The sequence below is a fragment of the Serinus canaria genome, chromosome 2 (assembly GCF_022539315.1).
Source record: "Serinus canaria isolate serCan28SL12 chromosome 2, serCan2020, whole genome shotgun sequence".
Taxonomy (NCBI): Eukaryota; Metazoa; Chordata; class Aves; order Passeriformes; family Fringillidae; genus Serinus; species Serinus canaria.
In genome coordinates this window covers 99622797-99648957 of record NC_066315.1, presented here as the reverse complement: position 1 = coordinate 99648957, position 26161 = coordinate 99622797, and the positions used below count along the sequence as shown (strand labels likewise).

General features: G+C 39.5%; 1 protein-coding gene across 1 annotated transcript in view; it reads left to right on the top strand.

Annotated features, from left to right (window-relative positions):
- The first annotated feature begins 3575 nt into the window (after window positions 1-3575).
- Window positions 3576-26161, top strand: part of GNAL (G protein subunit alpha L) — a 175331-nt gene continuing 152745 nt past the window's right edge. The window contains exon 1 of the mRNA XM_050970478.1: window positions 3576-4224. Coding sequence (XP_050826435.1) covers window positions 3756-4224 — 469 coding nt within the window. The 5' untranslated portion in view covers window positions 3576-3755. The remainder of the gene's footprint in view (window positions 4225-26161) is intronic.

Here is a 26161-nt window from a genome sequence, read left to right as displayed (position 1 = left end):
CACTCATTTCTTGGTTAAAAACTTGGAACATTGTAAAAATCCCCAAAAGTTATATTGTGTCGATAAATATTGTTAAATCAAAATTATTATACAACTTGGGAAAGAACACAAATTATTTTCATGAGTGTTCAAGAAATGCATAACTTGCACTTTTTAAGAAACCATGAAGACACATCTTCCTAGGAATATTATTTATAGATTTTCTTACTAGACTTGTATTACTCCTTGGAGTAAATAAAGCCATCTCATGGACATACCCAGCTCCTGCATATGACTGGGTACCATCTCTAATTAGTTATTTCTTTGATAGAACTATACATTGAAAGCAAAAAAAGAAGAAACAGTTTAAAGTGGTTTACTAGAAGTTCATATCCAAAGGTATTTATTTATAAACCATCCCCCCAATTTAAAAAAAAAAAAGGGGATGGATGGAGAAGGTCCCAAGAAAGGCCAAAAAGATAATCCAGAGACTGCAGAACCTACCCTGTGAGCAGATTGAGAGTCAGATCTTTTCTCTGTGGAGAAGGCTCAGGAGTGACCTTCTTTTCTCCTTGGAAAAGAGAACGCTCAAGAGAAACCTCATTACAGGTAAATATCCCTGTATTTAAAGGGTGGTCACAAAGACAAAAGAGAAATTTGTAGCCACAAGAAGCTATGGGGAGAAGAAGTCATGAGTGCAAGTTGCACCAGAAAATGTTTTATTTCAATGCAAGAAATAATTTTTTACAGTGGGAGCAACTATTCACTAGAACAGCCTTGCCAGGGGCATGGTAGAGTCTCCATTGCTGGAGGTTTTTCAAGATGCAGCTAGACAGGGCACTAGGTGATCTCATCTAGGCTGCCTTTCCCATGAAAAGTGAAATTCTGAGGATCCCTTCCACAGAGAACAGTCCTGGGCTGTTCTATGATCCTATGACTCTAATTTCAGTTAACACAATGAGACTTGTGGCTAATTAGTGCTACTGAAAAACGGAGCCAGTCATTAAGTCCTGGTTTGGATGACTAACCTTTGAAAATTCCATGAAAGATTCTTCCAAGAGTATTCAGATCAGAAAACTGCAACACACTGACTTTTTCACTTTAAATTATTGAAAAATCACAGTCCATGGTAATCCGGAAGTAGTGATGATCACTACTCCTCTGGGGAAGAGAGAAGACAGGCTGCTTATTGTTCTTTATTAGAAGTTATAAGAAAAGAATTATGGAAGCCTCTCAAGACACAGTTTGCTCTTGTAAGTCACTGAAGGATCTTTTAGTGAACATATTTTATGCGCCACTTCATATTTATTTCAGTGTTTGGCAGAGTGGTCAGTTCAATTAAGGATCCTAACTATACATAGTTGTTAATACATGGGCAGCTATTTCAAAATTACTTACAAAGCATGGGATTTTACAGTACCATTTTTTTCTGCCAGGTCTCTTCTCTGATTGTGAATATATCATTCACCTTCCATGTTATTCACTGTGCATACACTGTACATGCCCAGAAGCACCTTAGCAAGAGAAATTTTACCTGATCTGAACTCATTTGGCCAGGTTATGGCATTTCTTCTACTATTGGAAAGCAGTTCTATTCTTCTACTATTTGGAAAGCAGTTCATGGTTCTGCAAATGCTGTTGTATGCATTGAGCTCTAAGGATCACCTTCACAAAACTAAGTATGTCCATCAACATTTGGACCCCAAATATTAAATCCCTAACTTTCACCATTACTTTGGCTTCTGCTAGTCGCTGGGTTTTTCTCATGGTTTTATTTTATCATTGGATGAGAAGCGAATTCTCCGATGTGATCCAATCACACCAGAAAGTATACATCTACTAATCCCAGGATCCCAGCTACCCAGTCTATTTAGATTCCTCTTATCCAAATTCCTGTTTGTTTTCATCCAAAAGCTAAAATCTTTCACTCCCAACCTAAGAAATATTGTATCCTTATGGTCCATAAAGATTTTGTGCTGAGGCAGAGAAGCTCTGCAAAAGTGGTGAAACACCCTCTGCTGTGATGAAACTGCTTACATGTTTTGCAAGAGGGTTGCAACCCGGACACTGTAGGGTCAGGTGTTAAAACGTACAATAGAAGTAAAAGCTATGGGGTGGTTTCTCAGAGCCAAAGCATCAGCCAAAGCTCAGTTAGTGAGCATTTTGAAGGGTATAGAAAACAACATCTAGAGTGTGCTGGATCCTCCTAATATTTACAGAGGGAAAATTTCCTTTGTGTGGTGAAATTACAGACACTTGATACTTTCAGTTAAAAGGAATCTATTTATTTTATGCCTGTGTAGGGTGTTGGGGATTTTTTTCCAGTGAATGTTAACACACAACTCACTGTTTTGTAAATACATATCTTATAGGATGTTTGTTAAACCATTTGACAAACAGATCTGTCACAAAACCAATTCTGTTTCCTATATCCAGTAACTAAAAACTGTGTCAAATTTGCTCTAATTCATTAATTGTAAAGAAGTCTGGGAATTTTATCTCCCTCCGTTTCTTCATACCACATTATATAAACAGTGGCATCTATTAAGAGAGTATTGGTCACTGAAAAAAAACAGGAGACAAAATCAATGACAACAGGTCATTGCAGAATTCAAAGAGATGCAGCATGAATAAAGATGTTCATGAACACAGTCAAGGTTATTGAAGTTAGAGTCTCTAAATTATGCTAAGGTACATGTCAGTCGTAATAGTGAACACATGACATGACCTTTGCTTTAAGATTCAGAGACCACTTTCATCCACTAGCCACGTGTTCCTGAAAAAGGACTGCTGAGGTTACGAAGAACACGGAGATGCATGAGGCAGAAAGAGAGCCTATTTGAGATACATTCCAAGTAACTTGAATTTTTCCAGGTTTTCTCTTGAGAAGGGCCGCCACCGCCTTGGAACTGGCTTTCTAGCACCAGCCTTTTCCTCCACAGCCCACAGCAGCACGCTGCTGGAGTACTACTGCTGCCAACACTGACTGAGACAGCGAGCAAACCCCAACATTGCCTATTATTTTCTCCTACCGTCGCACCCAAAGCCTTCCTCCCACGGCATCCTTAGTCAGCGCGTGGGCGCGGAGCCGCGTGTGTGTGCACAGGGCTCAGATCGGTGTTGTAGCTCTGAGGATGCCAGGCTGGCGGGGGCTGCCTCGGCCTCTCGGGGGCCGCTGTCGCCGTGCGGGGTCCCTCTCAGTGAGAGGCCTCTGCCTCGGCTTCTCCCCCTGGGATGCCGGGGGAGACGTTGTCTGTCGGGGGCTTAGCCCTGGAGGGGTAGGGCTGTGTGCAGCTCTCGGGGCTCGCACAGGCGGCACGCCGGCCCTTCCAGGCAGGGAGGAAACAAGGAGTGCGGGAGGAAGCAAGGAGGGGGGCGGCGTGGGGGGCGAGGGTCTCCGGGCAGGGCGCGGAGCGGGAGTTCCGGGAGACCCCGGCCCCCTCGGGCGGGCCGGGCGGGGGGCGGGGGGCTGCGCTCCGTGTGCGCCTGTGTGCCGGCGCGGCGCCCCCGCCCTTCCCCCGGCGGCGCTGCGCGGTGGGCTGGCGCTGGGGTATTTACGGTAACGTGGACCCGGCGGTGGCAGCTCGGTCGGTGTCAGGTGATCAGCGCCGAGGAGCCGCCGCCACAGCCCGGGAGGAAGATGCAAGATGGCCCAGCGGGGCCGTGAGGGGCTCCGCGGCGCCCCTTCCCCGCCCGCCGCCGCCTGCCCGGCCGGCGGGAAGCGCTGAGGCCAGCGCCGCCGCGCCACAGCCCGTCCCCGGCGGGGGCACCGAGCCATGGGGCTCTGCTACAGCCTGCGCCCGCGGCTCTTCGGCGACGCCGGCGGCGGCGGCTCCATCTCCAGCGCCGGCGCCGCCTCGGAGCCCGAAGCACCGGCGGAGCCTCACGCCGCCCCGCAGCCGCAGCCTCTCGGCGTCCCGCTCCGGCCCGGCGGTAAGCCCGGCGGGGAGGCGGACGGGCCGCCGCTGCTGCTGCTGCAGAACGGCGGCGGCGGCGGCAACGGGGCGGCCCCTGAGCGGCAGCCGGCGCTCTCCAAGGCCGGCGGCCCCGGCCTTGGTGGCGGGGGGAAGGCGGCGCGGCAGCAGGCGCTGCACCAGCCGCCGGCGCTCCAGCGGACCTGGGAGAAGCTGCGCCTGGAGGAGCGGGAGGCGGAGAAGGAGGCGAGGAAAGTCAGTAAGAGCATCGACCGGGCGCTCAAGGAGCAGAAGCGGGAGTACAAGCAGACGCACCGCCTGCTGCTGCTCGGTACGTGTGTGTCTGTCTGTCTGTCTGTGCGGGGGTGTGCCGGGGCGGGCAGGTGCCCCGCGGGACTCCCCGGCAGCGCCCCCTCCCCGGCTTCCCGTTTTCCTTGGGCACCCTCCATCCCTCCTTTGTCTCCCCGCTGCCCCCCCTGGCCCTGCCCTGCTCTCCCCTGCCGTGTCCGTGCCCCGGCTCTCCCCCAGACAGGTTTACACCTTCTTTTCCCTTCCTCCTTCCCCCAGTCTCTCCTCCCCGCTTCTGGCCCTGGCAGTGGTTTTGCAATGGAGAACACGATCGGCGCTTGTCGGGCGAGGGCGAGCGGCTCCACCCAGGCGGGCGGGCGGGAGCGATGCGGATGGGGGAGCAGCGGGGTCTTCCCGGGCGGAGGAGCCCTGCCCGGGCCGGGGCTGCCCCATTGCCCGCGGCGGGAACTTCGCTCGGCGCCCTCGCAACTCGGAAACATTAAGGAAAAAAATAAACATAATATCAGGTTTTTTTAAAGCACAGTAGAAAGGAGGAAAAATGGTCATGCGTGCATGAGATGTGTGTAGCCTGTGGATGGTCCTCCTGTGCCGCGTGTAAGCAGGGATGGTTTAGTGAGGAGCGGCTTGGGGCTCCTAAATGAGAGGAGTGGTGATGAGCAATACGCTCCTTATTTAAAGAAGCAGTGAGCGGAGTAAGGGGGAATAAGAGGGTGTAGATATGTACATTCCTCAGACATCGCCTCTACTACAAGATGTGTTCTTCAGCTGCAGGCTCTCAGATTTTTTAGGGACGACTGGCCAGCTTTTGTCCCCTCTTCTCTGAGGTGCTACGTGCGGTCTGCTGTTGCCACTGCTCTTTCTAAGCATTAGTTAATAGTCCTCTCCGGAGGATTTGTACCAGCTGATACATTTACAGTATGAAAACCACAGGGGTATCTAATACAAGCATCTCATTTCCTGCAGGAAACAGAACAGTCATACTGCAGGGCTTTTTTTTTATGGTCTGAGCAGAGGGTTTATTTGGCCTCTTAGCTGTGGTCATGAATATCTGTTTTCTGTTAGTTTGAAAATACTGATTTGCTTTTGCATTAGCTTCTTTGCCTGTTCTTGTAAAGTTGCGTGGTACAGAGTTTTGGTTCTTATCTAAGTGCATTCCAGATTTCGGGTAGTCTTTACATCCTTCTTTATAAAACTCTGTTTCTGTTTTACTGGATTCCTTCATTCCTTTTGCTGGGTAAGGGGAGGAGAAAATATGAAATACAGCAGTGGACAAAAGGTATGCCAGAACTGTAGTGCTCGGTTTCCAAAAAACAAATAAGGGGTTTTATTATTACCCATAAAATACCAGCTTGTAGGATACTAGTGTAGCTGGTAGAAAGGAAGGAGGAAGAAGACGTAATTTGTGCTGTATAAAATTATTATTAGTAATAGTAGTGGTAAAATGTTTCTTCTGATTCTTGAACTGTTGCAGTAATTAACTCTTCAATACACCTTTTCCAATGAAATATTAAAAATTTAATTTTTTTTTCTTCCTGAAGCATCTGAATATGTGTTTTGGCTAGTATGTCTGCAAGAAGGCAGAGATCCCATTTGGTGGCCTTCCTCTGGAGAGCACTGTCATTGAACAAAAGAATTCTAACAGATAGATACTGTGTGTAGTCTGTAACATGGGTGGTTGTCATAGTAAACCAGAGCAGTAAACACCTGTTCAGAAACAATGACATTTGAAAAATAAATCATCTCTGACCTTTGGCTCCCTAAAAGAAATTCAACACTCCTAAGACTCCCTGTGTTGAATTTTTTTTAAAACCCTTGTCAAAATCAAAAAAGATTCTCTTGATCTCTGTACTGCTGGGAGGAAATGTTGGATTATTGTTTCAGGCCTTGCAGATCAGGGCCTGACTTAAATGTTTCGTTTGGATGTAGGGAGAGCTGCAGGTGCTTTATATCTTTTTTGAAAGTAGTGGAAATGCTGCTGTAGATAAGAGGAAATTATTTAGGATGGGGAAGGGTTTATTTGTCAGAGAAGGAGCAAACCAAAATTGCATTGCACAAGGTAATAGGTTTCAGTCTTGCACAGAGGAAAAGACTTAAAATGTACACAAAGGTCTTTCAGAATAAAGAATATTACCATCCTGATATTTTATAGCTTTTCAAGTTGTAAATAACTGGATCCCTGCCCTTAAGGTCTCCCTGGCAGAGTGAAGCTGAAAAGCGTACCTTTGCTAGAGAGAGGAGGAATATTTTTGTACATCAACATGGAGGAAATGCACAGCAGAGGCGAAATGGTGAATGCAGTGACAGCAGAGCACCATCACAGAACAAACAAAGTTGAGCAACAGCGTTGGCGTGGGCTTTGTGTTTCTTTTTTTAAACACAAGTTTGTAAATAATAGCCTCATTTTGGCTTGTCCTTGTATATGTCATACATTTACTGGGGCAAGTTTAGAGGATATTATTGAAATTTTAGAGAAAAATACAGTGTATATTTTAAGGAGCTACTATTAGATATCAAAAGTGTATGCAAATAAATGCACTAATGTAAGAATACTAAGAATCCTTAGAATCTAAGTAAGTAGTATATTAGAAGAGAAGCTTATAAATGTTTGAAAACGACCTTTCCTTAAAAGCACACTTAATCTTTTATTATGTCAAATGAAAACAATCAGCTTTGTGATGAGCTGTGCATATCAGTTACCAAGATATTATGAAGTCTCAAAGGCTTTTCATAGTGTATGTTGGTAAATACCTCTCAAAGAGCCTGTTCTTGCCTGTTACAGCTTACCCCAACTAATATCTTGTGGTGCACGTGATGTTTTGACACTCTCCCCTAACCTACATTGGGAAGCACTTAATGTGTTTTGTCATAACCAGTGATTGTGAAAGGGAGGGTGTGCAGTAAGTGCTCAAGATCAGCTCTCAGTCTGTGCCTCCCCATAAATAGGTGTTTAAGTATCAGGTGGCTGTATCTGTGATACTGAGGCTTTACTGGTGCACTGGAGTAACATTAGACATGGTTTGAGTCCATTTGTTTTTCTTCTTCTGAAAGAAGAACCAACATAAAATGGAAACTGGCTTTCCACCACAGCTTGCTTAGCATCCACTTTAAAAATACAGTAAATTGATTGATTATTGGGTACTGTATTATTTGTAGGGTTTTTTTCCTTTTCTTTTTATAAGTGAGGTATTCATCTGTGCAGAATTCTTAGGATGCTTTTACTAACCCTGAGATGAGGTGGTGTTTTTTGGAAGCATATGTATTTATTGGACATATTTGCAGGGCTTTAGCAGAGTTTTGTAGCTTTGGTTTCTGTCTTGTTTTCTGTTTGGTTTTTTTTCCGCAGAGTTGCAGTCACCCTCTTCTGCAAGACTGTTTTAGCTGCTGATTTCCTAGAAACTGTAGAAACATTACAAATCACTTTATAGAAGCAATTTACATTCTCATTTGCAGTCTCATATTTTAAACTATTTTGTGAGTAAGTGGGGTGAAGGGGAATTGGCCCTAAACAGAGTGTTAGCCATTGTGGTATAATTAAGGCTCATGTAATGTTGAAGTAAGCTATAAACTGATTTTTTTTTCCTAAACAGCTGTTATCTTCTAACCTCTGACTCCTATTTTTCCCATTTACCCTCACTCCTGGTTGCTATCCTAACTTTGGATGACTTTCTCAAGCAGAACACATTCTTTTACACTTCCCGGCTAAATTGAAACTGAAAGTGTTCTGGGTAAAAGCTTTTCTGATCAACAGAAACTGGAAGTAATGATAGAGGGATGAAGGGAGGGGAAACAGAAAGAGTAATTTTCTTCACTTAAAAGGTACTGGAACTACTTACATGATATTTAAGTACTGACTTGATAGTGAAATTTAGATATGTTTGGTGATGTTCATGTACAAAAGTATAGAAAACAGACCAAAAAATGTAGTTCCTCTGAATTGATGGAAATCAAAAACAAAGATGCCTTGTCAAGCTTGGGAAACCAGAAGGCTCAGAGGTGTGTAACAAGAGTAATGGGTTTTTTTCTTTTCTTAACTCTGCACCAAATGACTGTTATCAGAAACGAACTTTTTGTGCTGAGAGAGTTTCTGGTCTGACAGTGGCTTTTAGACTGAAATTGCAGTCTCATGTGTGTTCAGCGTCAGGAATCCTGAAGTTCATCATACATCCTCAATTTTAAATCTAATGAAAAATCTTAAAAATGTTAAACCTAATGAATTTTATTTTGAAAATAATTTTAACTTTTATATGGTGTCAACTCATGCTTTTTGATAAATACCCAAATGTAGTTTAGCTCGATGTGGTGATATTTTCCTTGTGTCTGCAAAAGGTTGAATGTTTGAGGTGTTCTTCTGTTACCACCAGAGAGGACTCCTTCCCTGGTCTGTAAGGGAGCTTGGCAAATTTAGGATCCTTACAGCCAGCTATTTCTAATATGGAGATAATGCACAGATAATTGGTAGGAATGGAGATCTTCAGGACTTTTAAATCCTGGGCTGCAAATACCGATCAATGTAATAATGCAAAAGCATTTTATAATCCCTAATTCTCTGTAATTTGCAAGTCTTTTCAAATGCTCTTCTGCTTTTGTTGTAACTTCACAGGAAGTGGGATATGCACTCCTTGCACAGGAGGAAGCCAGTAGGCAGAAGTCATCAGGACATTTGGGATCAGTGCTTAGCTTTGGGGGAGTTGTAAGTGTACTGAAAACAATCCCTGACTTTCAATCCTTAGCTTTTCTTTCTCTATAAAATAAAAGCTAATTAGATTTAGCCCATATTTAGATGTTTTAACTTCTTTCCATTCTTTGATTGATTTTGCTTATCTTGAATCACTTGATATTTAAGAAAAAATAACTAAATCATTTTTCCCTATGTTAAGTGTAGTAACACTGGGAGGCTTTAAGTGCTGTGGAAGGGTGGGTTCTGCAGCTGTTATCTAGAACTTTTGGGTGTTAGGCAAGCTTTGTGTATCAGTGTATCAGTGTGTATTCCATGAATCTTCTTGTAATGCAGTGTCTTTGCTAAGCAAACTTTGCAGGTATGTTATGTCATGTTAGGGTCCCATTACCACTGCAACTTTTGACTGCTGAAATTTCAAGGAGTAGGTAAAACTCCTAGATTTTAATCTTTGTTTTCCCTTCTCCCCCCAAACAGTTTAGAAGAAGTATATTGTTACTATGTTTAATCCCTTTCCGCTGCCCAACTCACACACCGAATTTCTTTTTCTTTCATTTTTGACACAGTGCAACTACAAATTTGGGGAAATACTTAATGATAGGGGTTTTTCATACAGTCATGGCTTCCCTCAACTTACATTTTCAAGTCAGGCACCATTTGAGTTTGTAAAGTTGAATTAAATTTTTTTTAAAGTTTTTTTTTGTTTGTTTGTTCTTTGCTTTTTGCTTTTTATAAACAGCAGTCTGTCCAAGCTGTGGGAGAAACCTGGCCTGCCTTCTGCTTACCAAATTTAACTTTTTTGATAGTTATGTTCTAGAAACATTTTGCCTTTGCTGAGTGGTGTGGAAATGATTCTTTTCTGTGGGTTCTTGAATAGCAGTAGAGAAACAAAACTATGTAAATAAGATAACAGAGGTATTGCTTATTCTCTCAAAGAAGGGATAGACTCTTATGAATCTTATGCAGGATCTGGAGGAAATGCAGCCTTGTATCTGGCCTGTGCATATCATATTTATGCTTTTTCCAAGAGTGGATGAGCATGTTAAGTACACTGACTAGTATATTTCATATTATTTTTGTAGCACTGTATGAATGTATGTTTGAAACTCCTGTGTCTTGTGATTTCTCTGCACATGAATATTAAATAAAAGTTTAATAACTTAAAGCCTTCTGGAATAAGCTCTACAAAATAAAGAAATGTGTGCTGTTGTGTTGACCAGAATAGGTAAAAACTCCTTAAGAAAGGATTTATTATTTCTTTTTCTGTGTTCTTGTACAGAAGATGAAAAAATCTGAGAAAAAAGCTGCCAATTAGTGTCTGTAACATAAGATGTACAATCAATCACCTGTAGTGGAACATCTTAGCTGATAAGATCTCTTTGAAGTAAAACTTGAAGTGTGTCCTCAGAATCTGGTATTCATGTTTCTTTGGTTTTAAACTTAAATTTGAAGAATTATAAATTCCACTTATGTGTAAGGTAATGTTAGGTTTCAAGAATAATAAATTTGTCCTTTTGAAAATACCGTTACTGTAATAAGTCAGCTCCAGGTAGAATTATAAATTCTATGCTGTTATCTTTATTTTAAAGAATCTACATCCTGTGGGAACAACATGCATTTTGCAGCTTAAAGCTGTTTAAAAGTAGAAGTTGTTTTTTTTTTCCCCCAAGTATTTAAAAATAAAGAGAAAAAAAATTGAAAAGTTTTGTACTTTCTATGATACACAATACACATTTAACAGTTTCTTTTAAGAGGACTTCATTCCTTTAAAGGGCAAAAAGAAACTTCATCTCAGCAATCAATTCAAGCAAATTATTTAGTTGGTCTTCAGAAAATAAGACCATTCCTTCTGTGATTTGGGTTAGTGCATGCAATGGAGATAAGTAGCAGGCTGAAAAACATCTGTAATAAAAACACAACAATAAATTGAGTCCTCATTCTCTGTGGGTAGTGTTTCCTCACCCCCAGCCTCTTTTTCTTAATTTGAAAGTCTATACTTTTTGATACATGTAAAATACTCTGTGTTTAATTTGTCATGTAGGTTAAAATGGGTAAGGAAGAGTTGAATTTTTCCATCCTGAAGAATGAAGGCTATGTTAACCTGCCAAAAGTGTGGACACAGGTCCTTAGTATTGTGTGCAAGTGTAATTTATATTAAGCAACTTAATCTTTTATTGAAAACTGTTGTGAATGTTGCTGAGACATTGCCAACTCTGCCATGCTGCAACTCTCTCATCTACAGGGAATTTATCATTCTGTATCTTGGAGCAAATGCAGAATGCACTTCATGGTGTTAGGCAGTGTCTTCTTTGGAATCATCTTTATTTTCCTGAATGTCTCACATGTGGAGGACAAAACTACAGCAAAAGAAAGTTGGTTTTTTTTCCTCAATTGAAAGCACTCTTTCCAGGTTCATGTTTGAATTGATTTTTTATATTGATTGTAGAATCATTTTCTATTCCAAATGATATTTTTTCAGATAGAGGTGCACACATTTGTCTGTGTGTGCGCACGTGGCCACTCAAGGTCTTGTAAAACTGAAGTGATTGCTCTGAAGTCCAGGTGAGATAAACCAACCATCAAGAATATGTGGTTGGATTATGTCCTGGCGTATCTCACAGGCTTCAATCTTCATAAGCATAGAGCAAGTGTAGTGGATTCTGTAACAAGATTGCTTTTTTTCATCCTTTGACTCACTGGACATCTGAATTACAAAACAGACTTATGGTGTTATCTTCTGCCTGTTCTGAGCTTCCTGTGTTTGTCTAATTCACTGTCTAGCAGAGATAGGAACATGATATTAAGCACTTCTAACATGTCAGCCATTGCAAAGATGTATATAATTTTTAATGTTATTTTATAAACTATAATCCTAAAATGCAGAAGAATATAATAATATTTTATATATTATAAGAATATAATATATTATATATATATACACACTTGTATAAAGAACATACACAGAATTAAGCACTTCATAATCTGAAAAGATATGATTAAAGAGTTTGGGGGAGGGTTTGGTTTTTTTGGATTTTTCTAAGGTTTTGGTAGGGTTTGATTTGTGTGCCTTTTTTAAATCTAATTTTTAGATAGGCAAAAGGACTGTCTAAGTGGCAAGATGCTGTGGAAGGTATTTACCTCTCATAATGTGTCTGCTTTAATTTAATTTAGTAATTTTATAACCTAATACTAAAAACAGAATAATTTTTAAAATTCCTTGATATGTAGGAGATGTTCTTCTGCTTCAGCTGTGCTTAAGAACCTCATAGTGCATTGTCAGTCTGGTACTGTTACGTGTGATGCTGCGCAACCTGGTCATGTATAAGCAACCAGAAAATGGCATGAAGGACAGGCTACTATAACTTAAGAGGACTCTCAGATCCTTTTATTCGTTGGGTCTACTAACTTCTGAGCGTGGCTGAAGACAGAAGAGTAGCTGTTCAACTGTTTTGCTTTTATCCCTTGAAAATATTTCCATGAATGAAAACAGATGGGAACTACAGGACAATAATGCTGGTTTAGATTGAGTAGTTATCTTCCTTTGATTTAACATTTTGAAAGAACAGAAATCTCAAATTCTTTAGAGTATTTTCTCACGCTCAGGATGGGGTGAGTGGAACAAAAATACCCAACCAACCAAGAAACCCCCCATCTATCATGGAAATTCTGATAGCTTTGTTTTGTTTAACAGAGCTGTATATCAAATTCATATTAATCTGGACTGTCCCTGCAGATGAAATAGCACTGAGAGGGGAACACAAGCTTTTGACACTTAGAGAAAGACTGGATAACAAGCTCTATTTAAGTAACTGCCATGCATCGTTCCTTTTGGAAATACATTTTCTTCTTAATTTTGGGAATATTTTTACTCTTTTTGTGATTCTTCAGTGTTGTAAATGATTTCTTTTGCCTTAATGGAAGACCAATAGAGAAACACTAGAGTTGAATTTGATGTTGGGCTTCCTGACATCTTGCTTCCAGATCAGGAGCCATATCAGTCCCTCTTCCTTGAAGTTCCTCATGCGCTCTGAGTGCATAAATCTTATTCCAAATTCTATTGCTGTTCCCTCAGGTTTTCCTACTCTGTTTACTGTGACATCTGAGTTCATGAGCTTGTTTGTTCAGTAGTGTCTTTCCAGCTTGGTTACTTTTGAAACAGTAGTACAGTTGTTCTGTTTCTAAAAATCATTTTAGATTTTGGGTTTTTTTTAAATGGGGAAACTACAATAATATTTTAGATGGCTACATATTCACTCTGAGGGCCTTCTACTTCTTAACTCCGCGTATAGAGGTGAAAATGTTTGCTCAGCAGAGATGGAGGGAAAAGAACAAAAAACTGCCTGCAGTGGTGTTTCGCTTGTGATATGCACTCTCCTCTGTCAGGCAATCCTGGCTCCAGGTTTATGTCAGCTGTGTCTTTGAACTACCAGAGGTGGAACAAAAACTGTTTCACAGAAAAGCCGAAATGGAGAGAGTAGTTTTTTGATACTTGAAGTTGCTCATAATTTAATGCAGAAAGGATCACCTGAAGAGCACTCGACTCCCTATCAACTGCCATTTGGCAGTAGTCGTTGTCTAATTAAAGCAGATTCACAGATATGTGATCTATCTGCCAGAGACTGAATTAATGCTTTCTAATATGTCAGGAGAAGTTAAAGCAGTGCAGTGAAAGGTCAAACAGCCTTTCAGGTATGCTGGAGAGGTATTTGGAGGGTGGGCAGGGAAGATGGGACTATTTTTTCATGCTGCTTCATGCTAAGTACCACTGCTTGTGCTCCTGGTCCAGCTGTTTCAGGAAAAGCAGATAGGAGCTCTGATGCTCTGAAGGAGAATGAACAGTTGTTCCACACTTGGTCTGATTCCCTATACAATGCTGAAGAGCAGGTACGTGTTAATACCTTGTTCTGCTCTAGAGGGAGGCCATTCATCTTCATACCATAATTTCTCTGGGTTTCTGTGCATTGGTTGTGTGAGTCGTGTCACAGTCTGCCAGAGTTCTGCAGCACCTCCTGTTCTAGTACATGAAGATTGTGTGCAGGACAAAACAAATACGTAACCTTCTCAAGCTGAAATGGCATAAGATCAGTACATCCTACTGTGCTGACTGCCCCTGAAATGTAACCTTTTCTTAGTGACAGTATTTCCCTTAAGATAAAGATGGCTGGGCAAGTATGGGAGCAAAAGTTTTCTTTTTGTTTTTCTGTTCCTACCCTTAATCTTAAAAGTAAGAACTTCTGCTGTTTTGGGACTGTTGGTGGGGTTTTTTTTGTTGGTTTTTTTAATCTGTATTCTGTATCCTGAATTTTAACATGAATATTACACTATTACTTCATGCAAAGTGTTCAAGCAGTGTTATTGTTTTGAACCCTAGTTCAGAATAGTACACACACTTCAGCTGCTTCTGGGTTGTAATTCATACTATGCTTGCTTTCTCCGTCTTGTTTTGTATCTGTAACTCAGATAGTTGCTCTATTTCTTGAAAGAAAACACTATGGAATATATTCTCTAAAAGCTAAATGTGCTCATCACCTCTTGCTCTTATCTGACTATTTTTTCCAATGTGTCTGAAGTGGGCAGTGCCTGCTTTAATGGTGTTTGTATTTCTTTTCTGCAGGAAGCATTGGTTTTATTTTTTGAATGTATGAATCTGACAATTCATAATTAGTTTATATCCAAGTGTTTCTGAAACTGGCCTATAAAAATCTTGGTACTCTGCTTCTGCTGCTTCTAGAGATACGACCTTGCAGTGGCTCATGGAAGAATATTACTTGACTGTACCAGGATTATCATAGTTGCTGTTCTCCAGTGTTGCTGCTTGTCCACACTTGAGTCTTTTGATAAGCTAGCATTGTTCACAATGAAATCTTCAATCGGTGGGTAAAAGTTTACTGTAGCTAGTTGATGGTTCACACTTCATTCTTGAAATCCATGTATTATCTGATCCCCGATTCAACTTAAAACGTGTTGTATCGATTGTTTGCAGAGTAGCATCAGGCATACATGCTCTGCTTATTAATAGTATCAAATTATATTGACATAAGCCTTCAACTTAATCAACTATGTTTGCTATCAATATCCCTCAGATATTTATTATTAATTAGGCAAATAACTTATTACTGATTCATTGGCATTAGTTAGTAGATGCAAGTCCTGTGCTTGATGGAATGTGATTTTTCTCAAACTGTGTGCAATATAAATAATGGGATCTCGTACCTGAAAAAACCTTGATTTTCTGATGCCTTCAGGTTATCTCATAGAGTATCTGCAAATGAGATTGACATTCCTTTTGCCATTATCTGTTGTGATTTGCAGGGCGTGCTCAGATCCTTCTTGTAGAGAGTTATCCTGTAAAAATTAAGAAAATAACTGTTAAGATCACATTTTGAAGACAGAGGGCAAGAATCTCTGTTTAAAGAATTCATTGTGTTGACACACAGGACAATTTGCTGTTACTGTTTTAAGGTAAAGAAGCTAACTTGACATTTCTGAGTGAATATGAATGTTATGTTAAACAATGAAGCTGATGAACCACGTCTTGGTCTAGCATGGTGCAGAAGAGGATGCTGCTATTATGATTTCTTGTAAAACAAATAATTTTGTTAACTTGAGATACTTTAGAAACAGCAGTACTTTGCTTGGACCTTTTCATCTCTGTTACGTAGTCAGGTTGTAGGGTATTTGAAACTGTTCTGTGTCCTTTTTTTAACAAAGAAACCAGATGCTTATTTAAATTTATATTTTCAACAACCTGAAAATGCTTTATCAAGATGAAGTACTAGGCCAGTTAAATACTTACTGCTACTAAAGACCAGCACAGGAGGAAAAAAGATAATCTCATGATGTTGTGTTTTTTGTTTTCTTCTTTTATTTGTTACTGGCTGTGGTCCAGAAGCGTCTTCTGTTCTATGTTAGATCTTGCAGGCAATTGCTTGGACCTTTTATGAACGCTGTCTTTCAAATCAGCTGACTCTTGTTACTTTCTGCCTTCTTTGTTTGTCGTTGAAAAATTACTTACTCAGCTTTTAAAACAATCTTTACCTTAAAGGAGGCCAAGTCAAAATGTAAAGCTCTTAAATTCAAGCATTTAGTAGACTAACACTTTTCATTTTAGGTCAGGTTTTTGGTGGCATTTTTTTTATAGTAGTTAGGAAGAGTAGCATCTGTTACAAAAACTGCTTATTGCCAGAATTATTCTATGTTATATATGTAGGAAATCAGTTCCTACTCTAACCTTTATTTGCTAAAAGAAAGGAGCCTTCTTACCTTCATTGTCCTCTTCTTTATTAATAGGTATTTGACTGAGGAATTAAGTCTCTCTGAACACATCGGGGTAGTCTTGTTTTTTAACTCATCCTAAATGTGCACTAACAGTTATCTCAGTTCATAAAATACCTGGCCAAGTCTGTCATCCCATCACAGACAGTATGGGTTGATTGATTCTGAGGTGTACACATTTTTTTCAGAGCATCAGATGGCTTGAAAACCTTTCTTGACCCCCATCCCTGATTCACAATGTATTTACATTTCAAAGGGTAGCCTTTCCTCTGCTGGTGTTCTGATAAATCTGACTCTAACTGGAGCCCAGACTTCTAACATTTTAATTAACTCTCCACACAGAGACCCTTCCTGTGGAGAAAACATGCATTTTCTTTTAAAAGAATTTCCAGAATAGATTGTGAGCATAAACTGTGGAGGAGGAAAATTTACTTGCAGTATAGGAGCAGTTGTGTTTCTGATTTTGCTGTAGTATATAAAGATCTGAAATTCTAAGTCAGTGTAATGTGAAAGTACGTAAAACACATGCTTTTACACTAAAGCATAGTAAGTTTTGCTGTGACTGCAGGAATCCCAAATGTGAACTTAATTTTGTGGTATCATCAGTCTGGAATTTACTGCTTAATTTGGAGGAGGAAGTTGAGATCTAGAAGCATGGTAGAGAATTTTCTTAAGTGCCTGATTTCTCAGTTTGATTTTGGCACATGTCTTCAAAAGTGCATCAGAAGTACTGAGCTGTTCTGTCTTCTACCAACTTCACTTGGAGTCAAATGGTCAGCTCTGATGAACACTTACAAAAGTGTTTTGTTTCACAGTCTGAATGTATCAAGTCCTTCAAGGAGAATATTCTAATTATTGTTTTAGTGGTATTTTGACACTTTGTACTTGGCTCAGTCCTTGAATATGTATTTAAGTGATGTTAATAAATTAATTCATTTATTTATTTTGAGTTGAATTTACACTATTTAATTCTTAGCCCTAAAATTGTAATATCTTTCATGAAGCCTATAGAATGCAGCATGTAACTTCTGGCTCAACAACAGGGTGCTGAAAAAACTAGGGTAGATTTCAGAACAACAGATTTAATAAAATATTGACAGAAACACTTCTTTGCTTGTTTTTCCTAATTTTCCCTTCTGGTCATAGGTCTCCATTGGTATTCATGATGGAAAACTTAAAGCTGAGGGGTAAAACATAATTCAATCAGCTGGATAGTGTCATATAATGAATATCATTAGGAAGACTCAACTATAAGGATCAGTTTCATTTAATTCTAACTGAAGTCACACTGTCAAATATACATGGAAAAGCTGGGCATTCCATCATGAAGGATATCTGTCCAAACCTTGGTACACATGCCTCATTTCAACATGTGTTTTGTTGTCTTGGATTAAATGGCTGCTTCCTTTCTGCGTTCCTCACTGTATTCTCATTCCTTACAGCATAGAATAAATAACAGCAAATGTGTGACATGTTGACTGACTGTATGTCATCTTTTCTTTTTTTATGTGGAATAATTCCTGCACTGTATACAGAAGTCTTGAGTGTCTAGTTTGGATTATTCCAAGGAATAGACCAATGATATATTTCCTCTTGTTCAGATGGAAAATCAAAGCATGATTAGAACTGTTAATGCTCTCTTGCAATTTGGCGAATTGGGAGTAAACTGGGAAAGAAAATTTGTAGTAATTTATTTATTAAGGCAGCATGGATTTTAATTTTTTATAACTTCGGGGGGTGCATGATGGTTAATTTCCAGATCAGCTCATGAAATACCATATTCTGATGAAACTTCTGTACAAGACAGGGACTGGTTTAGCATTTTAAAATGGTGACCATTGTTTTTATTGCAGACTGAAGTAAATTCTCAGATTCCTAATGGCTCTTCAGTAAAGAGCTGCAAACTTCACATGGCTTAGTAGATGTTCTTTATCAGTTTCCACATCTTGCCTATGAATGAGAATATGCAAAAGTCAGGTTTTGTTTATGGTTGTTTATTTTTCAGGCCCATATATATTTTCAGTCATATTCTGCCAAATGTAAGTTAAAACTTCTGCAAGATGTTCTCCCCACTAATGGTAGGAAATAGGTCCTTTTGGAAAGCCAGGTGGTCTTTAAGAGCACTTTGATGGAGAGAGGTGCACTAGATTGGCACTCATCACACCCTGTGACAGTAGATGCAGATGGAGCACTGTGGCTTTGCCCCAAAAAGGCAGGTGCAGTTTTCATAGATACAGGAATGTGAGGGCAAGTGCCAAGGACCTGATATTAGATGGTATCTCACTGTGTAATACTCACAACACTGTTAACTCCTTTAAATATTTCTTAAGCTATTTTGTGACATTATATGAGGAAGACTTTCTTGCATCTCAAGTCACAGATAAACCCATTGCCCCCAAACAGTAATTGCAAAGGTCACTGTGAATAGTCTTAGTGGAGATGTATTCTACAGGCTGCATTCAGGCTTTGTAGTTAAAGAGCAATGGTTAACTGGTTAACTGTAGACATGGCAGAAGCAACTCTGAAGATATTTGTCAAAGTTAATTAAATCTTGTGCTTTAATTTTCTTCAGTTTCCCACTCCCACCATGCCCTGCTCCAGTTTACACCACATTTGGGATGAAATGCATACCATTTCCATGTTGATGCTTGGGTAGCAGATAACAGACATGCAATTCAGTTATTTCCTTCCTGTCTCACAGTATCTCCAACTTGGCCATTTTATTGGAACCTCTTTTATGGAGAATCTTCTCTGGTTGAAGGTAGATCCTGAAGACATTGAGAGCTTCAAAACCAGTTTATGTACCCTACATAAACTGGTCTCTACAACTGCTGTTCCTGAAGCCCTATGGGAGGGAGGGAAGTGGTGGAAGGAAGGAAGTGGCGGAAGGAAGGAAGGATGGATGATTGGTGACTACCCTTGACTTAATGTCAATGGTTTGAGTGGTGGCAGTATCCAGTGTTACTCAGGGTTGCCCTATTAGGTCAGCCTCACCCTATGCCTTGTAAACCAGGAAGTCTCACCAACTTTGGCTTAGACAAGACTGGTGTTGATTCAAGGAGCATCTGATTCTTCTTTTGCCAGTTGTTAACCTTCCATCTCTTGAGCTTTCCTCCTGTTTTTGGGTTGCCAAATGCATCAGACATAGGCGAGATCACCTTTACTTATCCAGAAACTTAGTTATCTAAACAAACAGACCCTCCTGCTGACTGGTGCCTATGCTGCCCTTCTGATACCCTGGTTTGAACCTCATACAAATGATGGGATTCACTGAAGGAATTATCCATTCTTTAGAGATGGAGAGATTCTCATCTAATTAACTTCGTGTTGCAATAAATCTTAGTTAAGATGTGGTAGATGTAGATGTGAGTCTAAGATCACCATCACTTTTCAAGACATGAGTTTACTCTTCTGCACACGCCAGTGTGTTGAGCTTGAGGAAAGCTTGAATATAAAGTGTTCCCATAGGTTCATCTTTCTTTTTGTGCACTGTGATGTGCACATTTACAGTACTGGTGTGCATATTAACTGCAGACATCAGTCATTTGAAACTCATTCATAATAAGCAAATAATAAACTTACAGGTCTTCAGGTGGATGGTCCTAACTTCATGAAATTTTCCTAAATAGTTTTCATTAAATGCTATTTTACCTTGAATTTTGAGATAGAACTGATCCAAAATGATTCAAAAAGGGATGTCAAGTTTTGAGAGAAAAAGCAAAGCTGAGAAACTTTGCCGTTTTCTCATACAGAAGGGATAGCATATTATAGCTGATCCGTGGATTAGGAAAATTTAAATACAAATATTTAAGGGGGTGTCATGTTTCCTTAAGGATGTTGGAAAGCAGCAATCTACCTTGGAACTATGAGTGAATGAATATTCTTGTCTTTTCAGGGGATCGCACATCCTTGACTACTACAGTTTTGTGTATATCAACTTACCAGTGCTATAAATATAAATGTTCTGATGCAGGCTGGTTCTGCTACCAAAAGATGTAGCTGAAGAATTTAAGAAAAGTCTGTCCACCCTGATAATTTTACCACCACACTGGTAAAATTACCAGTGCTTTTTCTTCTGATTTTAAAGAAGTAAGATGTGCTTGTCCTGTTACGTTTTGAGAAAACTAATGACTAATTGACTGCTTGAGACTTTGTTGTTGTTGTAAATTTGTGAACAGATTTGTTTATCAAAACAGCATGCATGACATTTTAATGGTTATGTTAATGAAGTAGTGCTACTGTCACTAGGAATACTGAACTCTTTTCCAGAATTTTTATGGTTGCATGGACCACTAAGATAATTAGGAGGAAGCCTTTTCTTTCGGTAAAACTTGGGTGCATAAATTGTGTGTAAACATGGCAGGAGGAGTGAGAGTGTTGTGGATTCTCAGCTGTAGACTCTCAGCTTAGGACATCTTAGCCAGTTTGGAGAGTCTCCCTGCTTGATTTGTCCCTTAATTCTCCCTGCTTTCACCCTTTCATGGCTTTAAGAGTGATAGGCTGGAATGGGATAAAAAACCCAGAAGTGAGACTGATCAGAGAAGAGTTTGCAGTTGAGTGTTGCTCTTCACCAGGTGTTCTTGAGGAATTCCTGCGTTCTTTGTATTTTGTCATTAATCCTCGTGGTGGCAGCACAGACCAAGAGAAAGGGATCCAGCCGAGTGCTGCTGACCTGGCGTTTAATTACAGTTAGAATGAGCGTGCTCATACTTACACTTTTAGCTTTTGTTTCCAGCGAGGCAGCTCAAAAACAGAGGGTCAAAACTTCATCATCTGCGATGTCAGTTTTTATGAACTTCTGAGAGTCATTTAGTTGGGAGAAATATCTCCTCCTCTCCATCCCCACACCAGCAGGTAAAGGCAGCATTTGTGAAGATCGTGAACTGCTGAGAAAACTTCCATGGCAGGGTTGAAGTTTCAGTGATCCAAAATGTTATCCAAAGACTATTGCAGTTTTTGAATGGTGAGGGATTTTGTTAACCCCAGCACTAGTGCCAGAACTCCTGTTGTTCAAGGCACTACCTTGCTGTAGTCTTTCCTAAATCTGCACACAAAGTCAGGGTCTGTCTGATGGATTCCATTTGGAAACAGAGAGACAGTGTCAGGCATCCAGTGAAACCTATCAACACAAGGCAAAGAAAGAAGTACCAAATGTTAGTAATGAGGTACTGGTAACCAAATAACTGAAAAGTCACTAATACACTGAAAAGTTGGCTGCAGATTTGACACTGTGCTAATTAAATAAGGTAGATAGTAATAACTTTTGGTATCTGAAACAGCCTTTTCCAAAATAGCATCATAGGCAATTCTTTTATTGTAGACTGACTTGATAATGTGAGTGAACAGTTGTTTCAGGGTAGAAGTGTTGGTTTGTAAATGAGCACAGGGATGGATTCATTTCATGGTATCTGCCTGACCTCAGAATCACACATCAGTTTTTTGAGATCTTTTTTTCACCTGACCAAAAGTGTCAGTATTTGTTCTGTCTTCAGTGTTTCCTTGCCATACTGTGAAGCTCTCATCATGTATATCAATCTTCTGGAACTGAAGCCAGTATTACTGAAATTCATAAAGTACCTAGAAGAAGGAAATAAGATAGGAAAATAAACAGCAGTTTATATGGAAAACAGGTAAATGTAGTCTGTACACACTTTTTGCAGGACTTCTTCTGGTATCTGTCTTGAAATTGTTAAACTTTAGGAACACTTTAGCTGTTCCTTACTCAAGTAAGGATGAAAATATGCTCTGTCTGCTCTGTATTCCAGTTAGAACATGTAAGAACTGGAAAATGGGTAATAAATATTTCAGTGAGGGCATTTTCAGTATCTCAGAAGTGGGCTAAAAGGCCAGTTCAATGCCTCTACCTTCCTGAGCTGTTTAGGATATAATGAATTTTAAAATAAATACAAATTGAAGGGATAGACCATTGGGCCTATAGACATCTGCTTCTTTACCTTCGCATCTTTATTTTAGTTAATTGAAGTCTTTTTTCACTTAAATTTGAGAGCTCAAGATGGAAGTCTCTGCAGAACTAGTTATAGGACTAGAATAAATTGTTACTGTATGAGAATAAAGAAGATTTTTTGCTTCATAAAGGGCATTAAAATACTACCAGGAAGAAGAACTATATGTTCTCTGTACTCATATTGGTCTTACAGGGAGCATGCATTTCGCCCAACACAACTAAAACAGGATCATACTTTCTAATATGAGAACTTGTATACGAGCCTCAGCTGCATCTGGAAGAGGACAAGCTCATGTGTGCAGCTTTTCATTTTCAGTCATGCAAATTTAAGGGCTATACCAGAAATTATCCAGAAAATCACAGTGTTAGATCTTAAAACTACAGTGTTACTCAACAACTGGAAGATCGCCTTACCTTTTTCATAATACTAATTTTGCCTTCTTGCCACTGTCTCATTCAAGGAAATTTTTGAAGCTCAATAGCCTTGTTTTATGTTGTTAGATGTGGTAGATTTATGAACTTCCATTACCCAAATCACTACTTGTATTGTAAGTGTTAATGATGGGATTGCTCTTTCATGTAAATATAAATATAATACAGTATACTGACCTTCCCTGCTGAAAAAGCACTATTTGATGCAAGTACTCTTTCTTTCTTGGTGACTGAGATGGATATTCTTTTCCTTTTTTCATCCTGTTAATTACACAGTGTAAAGCAAGTTTGTGGGAAGGGAACTTACATTAGACCATCAGGATGGTTGGAAGTGGGCAAACTGTTGTGTACATATGGATTTGTGTGTTTTATGGTCAAAGCATTGCTTTTATTCTACAACCCAGTGTATTGCAAAAGCTGAACCACCTTTGAAGGAATGCAATGTGGTTGTTTTTTTCTGTATGATCAGAAAATGACTGATAAATTACTTGATACTGGGATATTTTTCTTTTTCCTATGTGGTTTGGTTTGCTTTTTTTGCTGAGAGTTTTGAAAACCTTTGAAGAACCCTGCAGGGTTCTACCTGCAGGGCAACCCAAGACTGCATTCAAGAACAGATATGGTAATAGAAAATGCCCTGTCCAAGGACAGTCTGACATGCAGTGTCCTAGACTGAAAATTCAGAGGGAAAATTACAAGATGTAGGAGCTCAGAGAAGTAATTTGTAACATGAATTTTGGGAGAATTGATTTCTCTGTGAAGCACCTTGGTGCATACACTGGGTTACTTGTTTTGTATAAGAGGCTGATGCTTTGCACTTGTGAGGTGGGAAAGAGAATGGTGTGAACTCTTGTGGATGCAGTAAAACTGGGCCAGCAGTTGGTGCATTTATTGAATAGTGGGGGTTTTAATGAATGTTTGGTACTCCATGCAAAATTGAAAGGTGCAGAAAATAAGACATAATTGCTCCAGTCACTTATAGGCACTTGTGTCTATATAGTCTTTGGAAACTGTATGGTTTTTGTAGATGGGCCATAGCACTTTAGCTGTCTGTATGAAATTACATACTTTCTTTTACTAGCATCAAAACATGGCTTTATTGCCCTGTGATGCTTTTGTTTTAAGACTGTGCAATGTAAGTAAGTAACCTCTAATTGTTGAACAGCACTGATTCATAGTATCTGTAACATGGATCAGATAAAAAACAATTCCCAAGTGCAGTAGGTATATACGACACAAAAAGTAATTGCTTGAGAAACAGGCTGGTTGCTTCATCCCTTACATATTCTGCATTTAAAACTTTGTGGTTTTCAAACCACAAATTGGGAACATTCAAAGACTGATATTGCTTATGGGTGGAGTCACAAAGATTTCTGTACAAAATACTGGCAGCTGAGTCTGGTGCGGTTCATTTTCCAGACTAAGTAAGTGAATCTATTTTAATCGGCATATAATGCTATGTCTTTCATCGCTTACAGAGTGTTACCAAAGAGTTAAGGGCAAATACAATCATTCCCTACTTTGTTACTGTACAATAAAGTGGACATGGACACTTTTTACTTTATGGTGTCTTACTGGGCCCAGAAATAAGTTTTTGAATATATTATCCTTTCTTGTGTGGTGTTGCATGCTGAGGAAATCTTTTCAGCTGGTCTAAACTACATCCTTCTGCAGCATGTCTGTCACTAAGTTGAAAATGCTTTTATATACAGCCATTTGACAGCATCTATTATGATCTCTATCACTTTCTTAGGCTATTCCTTTGGAGAGGATGAGTTGGAGTAAGTAAACAAAGACTTTGGGTCTATTTTGAGATCTCTATATAAACATATGGTCTTCGGTGTCTTTAAGATTCTTTTAGGCATGAGTCAGGACTTTAGTGTAAGAAGTGAAAATATTTTTATTAGGTGGGAGTGGTCTTGATTTAGAGTTGGAGTATTCTTTTGCCTATGGTACTGATAAATTCATTTTGTATGTCTGTAAAAGATATATATGTGGAAGTGTATTGGATATAGTAAACTAATTTCTGTTTAAAATATAATGAAATCCATAAAAGGCCATCTAGCTACATCATTTTTGAAGGACAAAAAAAAATACTGACTAACATTAAAAAATCTGTTTTAGGTTATCTGTGTCACAGTCACTGAGCTCATGTCCTTTCCCCTTCCTTTTGTTAATCATTCACTCATGAACTCCAGTCATCCATTTGGTTCCAGGAGGGATCGGTCAATTCTCCCTGAGTTAAAGTGTGGGATCTAAAAACTGCAACTTTTAATGTCTGTCTTGTGTCCAGATTTTTGGACTCAAAAATGTGTTCCTTGTAGAAGAAGGAGGATTCCTAACCCCTGACTGAAGAGTCTTTGTAAGGCTCAGCATTGTCTATTACAAAGAAGAAAAGGTCCTGGAGAATGCCTTTTTAAAACCGTGAACATACCTACGAGTCTGCTCGTCTCCCTTCTGCTTCCCTTTGCAGCCCTCTTCTTCTATGGTAAATCTGTTGGGGCTTTTCACAGTCAACACACATCATTCTGTTTTCTTTTTTTTTTAAATTTCATTTCAGTTTTCCTGCAGAGGAACCTCTCAGCTCCAGACTCTGCTTTCGAATCTTTTTTTTTGGAAGAGTGCCTTTTGCAAATCCACATTGCCCTTTGCTGGAAGTAGAGCAAGGGTTTACTGAGTTCCACAGCTTCCTTTGGCTGTGTTTGAATATTTGTATTTAGTAGTATTTTGGTAGTCTTGTGAGCAGGCTAGAGCATTAGAGCATAAGAGGCTGTAAGAATTAGCTACACAGGATGATTTGAGTAATCCATCAAAATTTACAGAACGTTTACCTTTTAGGGGATTATATGCAGTGTTCCTAAAAATGCAGTGATTTTGTGTTTTTCAGTTATGACAGTACTAAAGCAGTCAGTCTGGTTGTATTTCTCATTAATGTTGAGTCATACATTTTAATAATAGCTGTATGTTTAGAATTTCCTAGGATTTTGTACTTTCTAAAGTAAGAGTGAGGTAGGCGAATTAATCTTTAATTTGATTATGTGGCTATAGACCTCAGATAAATTTGTTAGATAAACTGCGTCTTACGAGAGTGCTGTATTTGTCTTATGTAATCATGAAGTTGCTATTAGAGCTTGTTACAAAAAAGGTATTTTTAAAGACCTGATGTCTGTAGAATGAACATTCAAATAAACACATGAAAAACAATGCAGCTGCGGTTCAGCAAAATGTGAAAGTTGATGAAGAAACGGTACCATTTTAATTTTTCTAGGTAAATTTTTCATAAAATGCCTTCCTTTTTTTTCCCTTTTGTATGACACCTCCACTTTCTTCCCCTCTCCCCAATATTATAACACATGCATTTCAACTTTTTTTGGATCATTATAATTTGTGAACACTTGCACTATTCACACTTCCCACACTTGTCAATCTTCAGTAAAACGCCTTCATAAGGTAGATATTATACAATTTAAAACATAAAATCCCCTTTACAATTATTTGTTATAGCTGTCTTCAGCTTCACTGGTGTAGCAGCAGTGAAATAGTTCCCACTTACTGATTTTTCATCATGCAGCTCTAGCAGTGTCCCCAAGTCCATATTTAGCATGAGTGGCT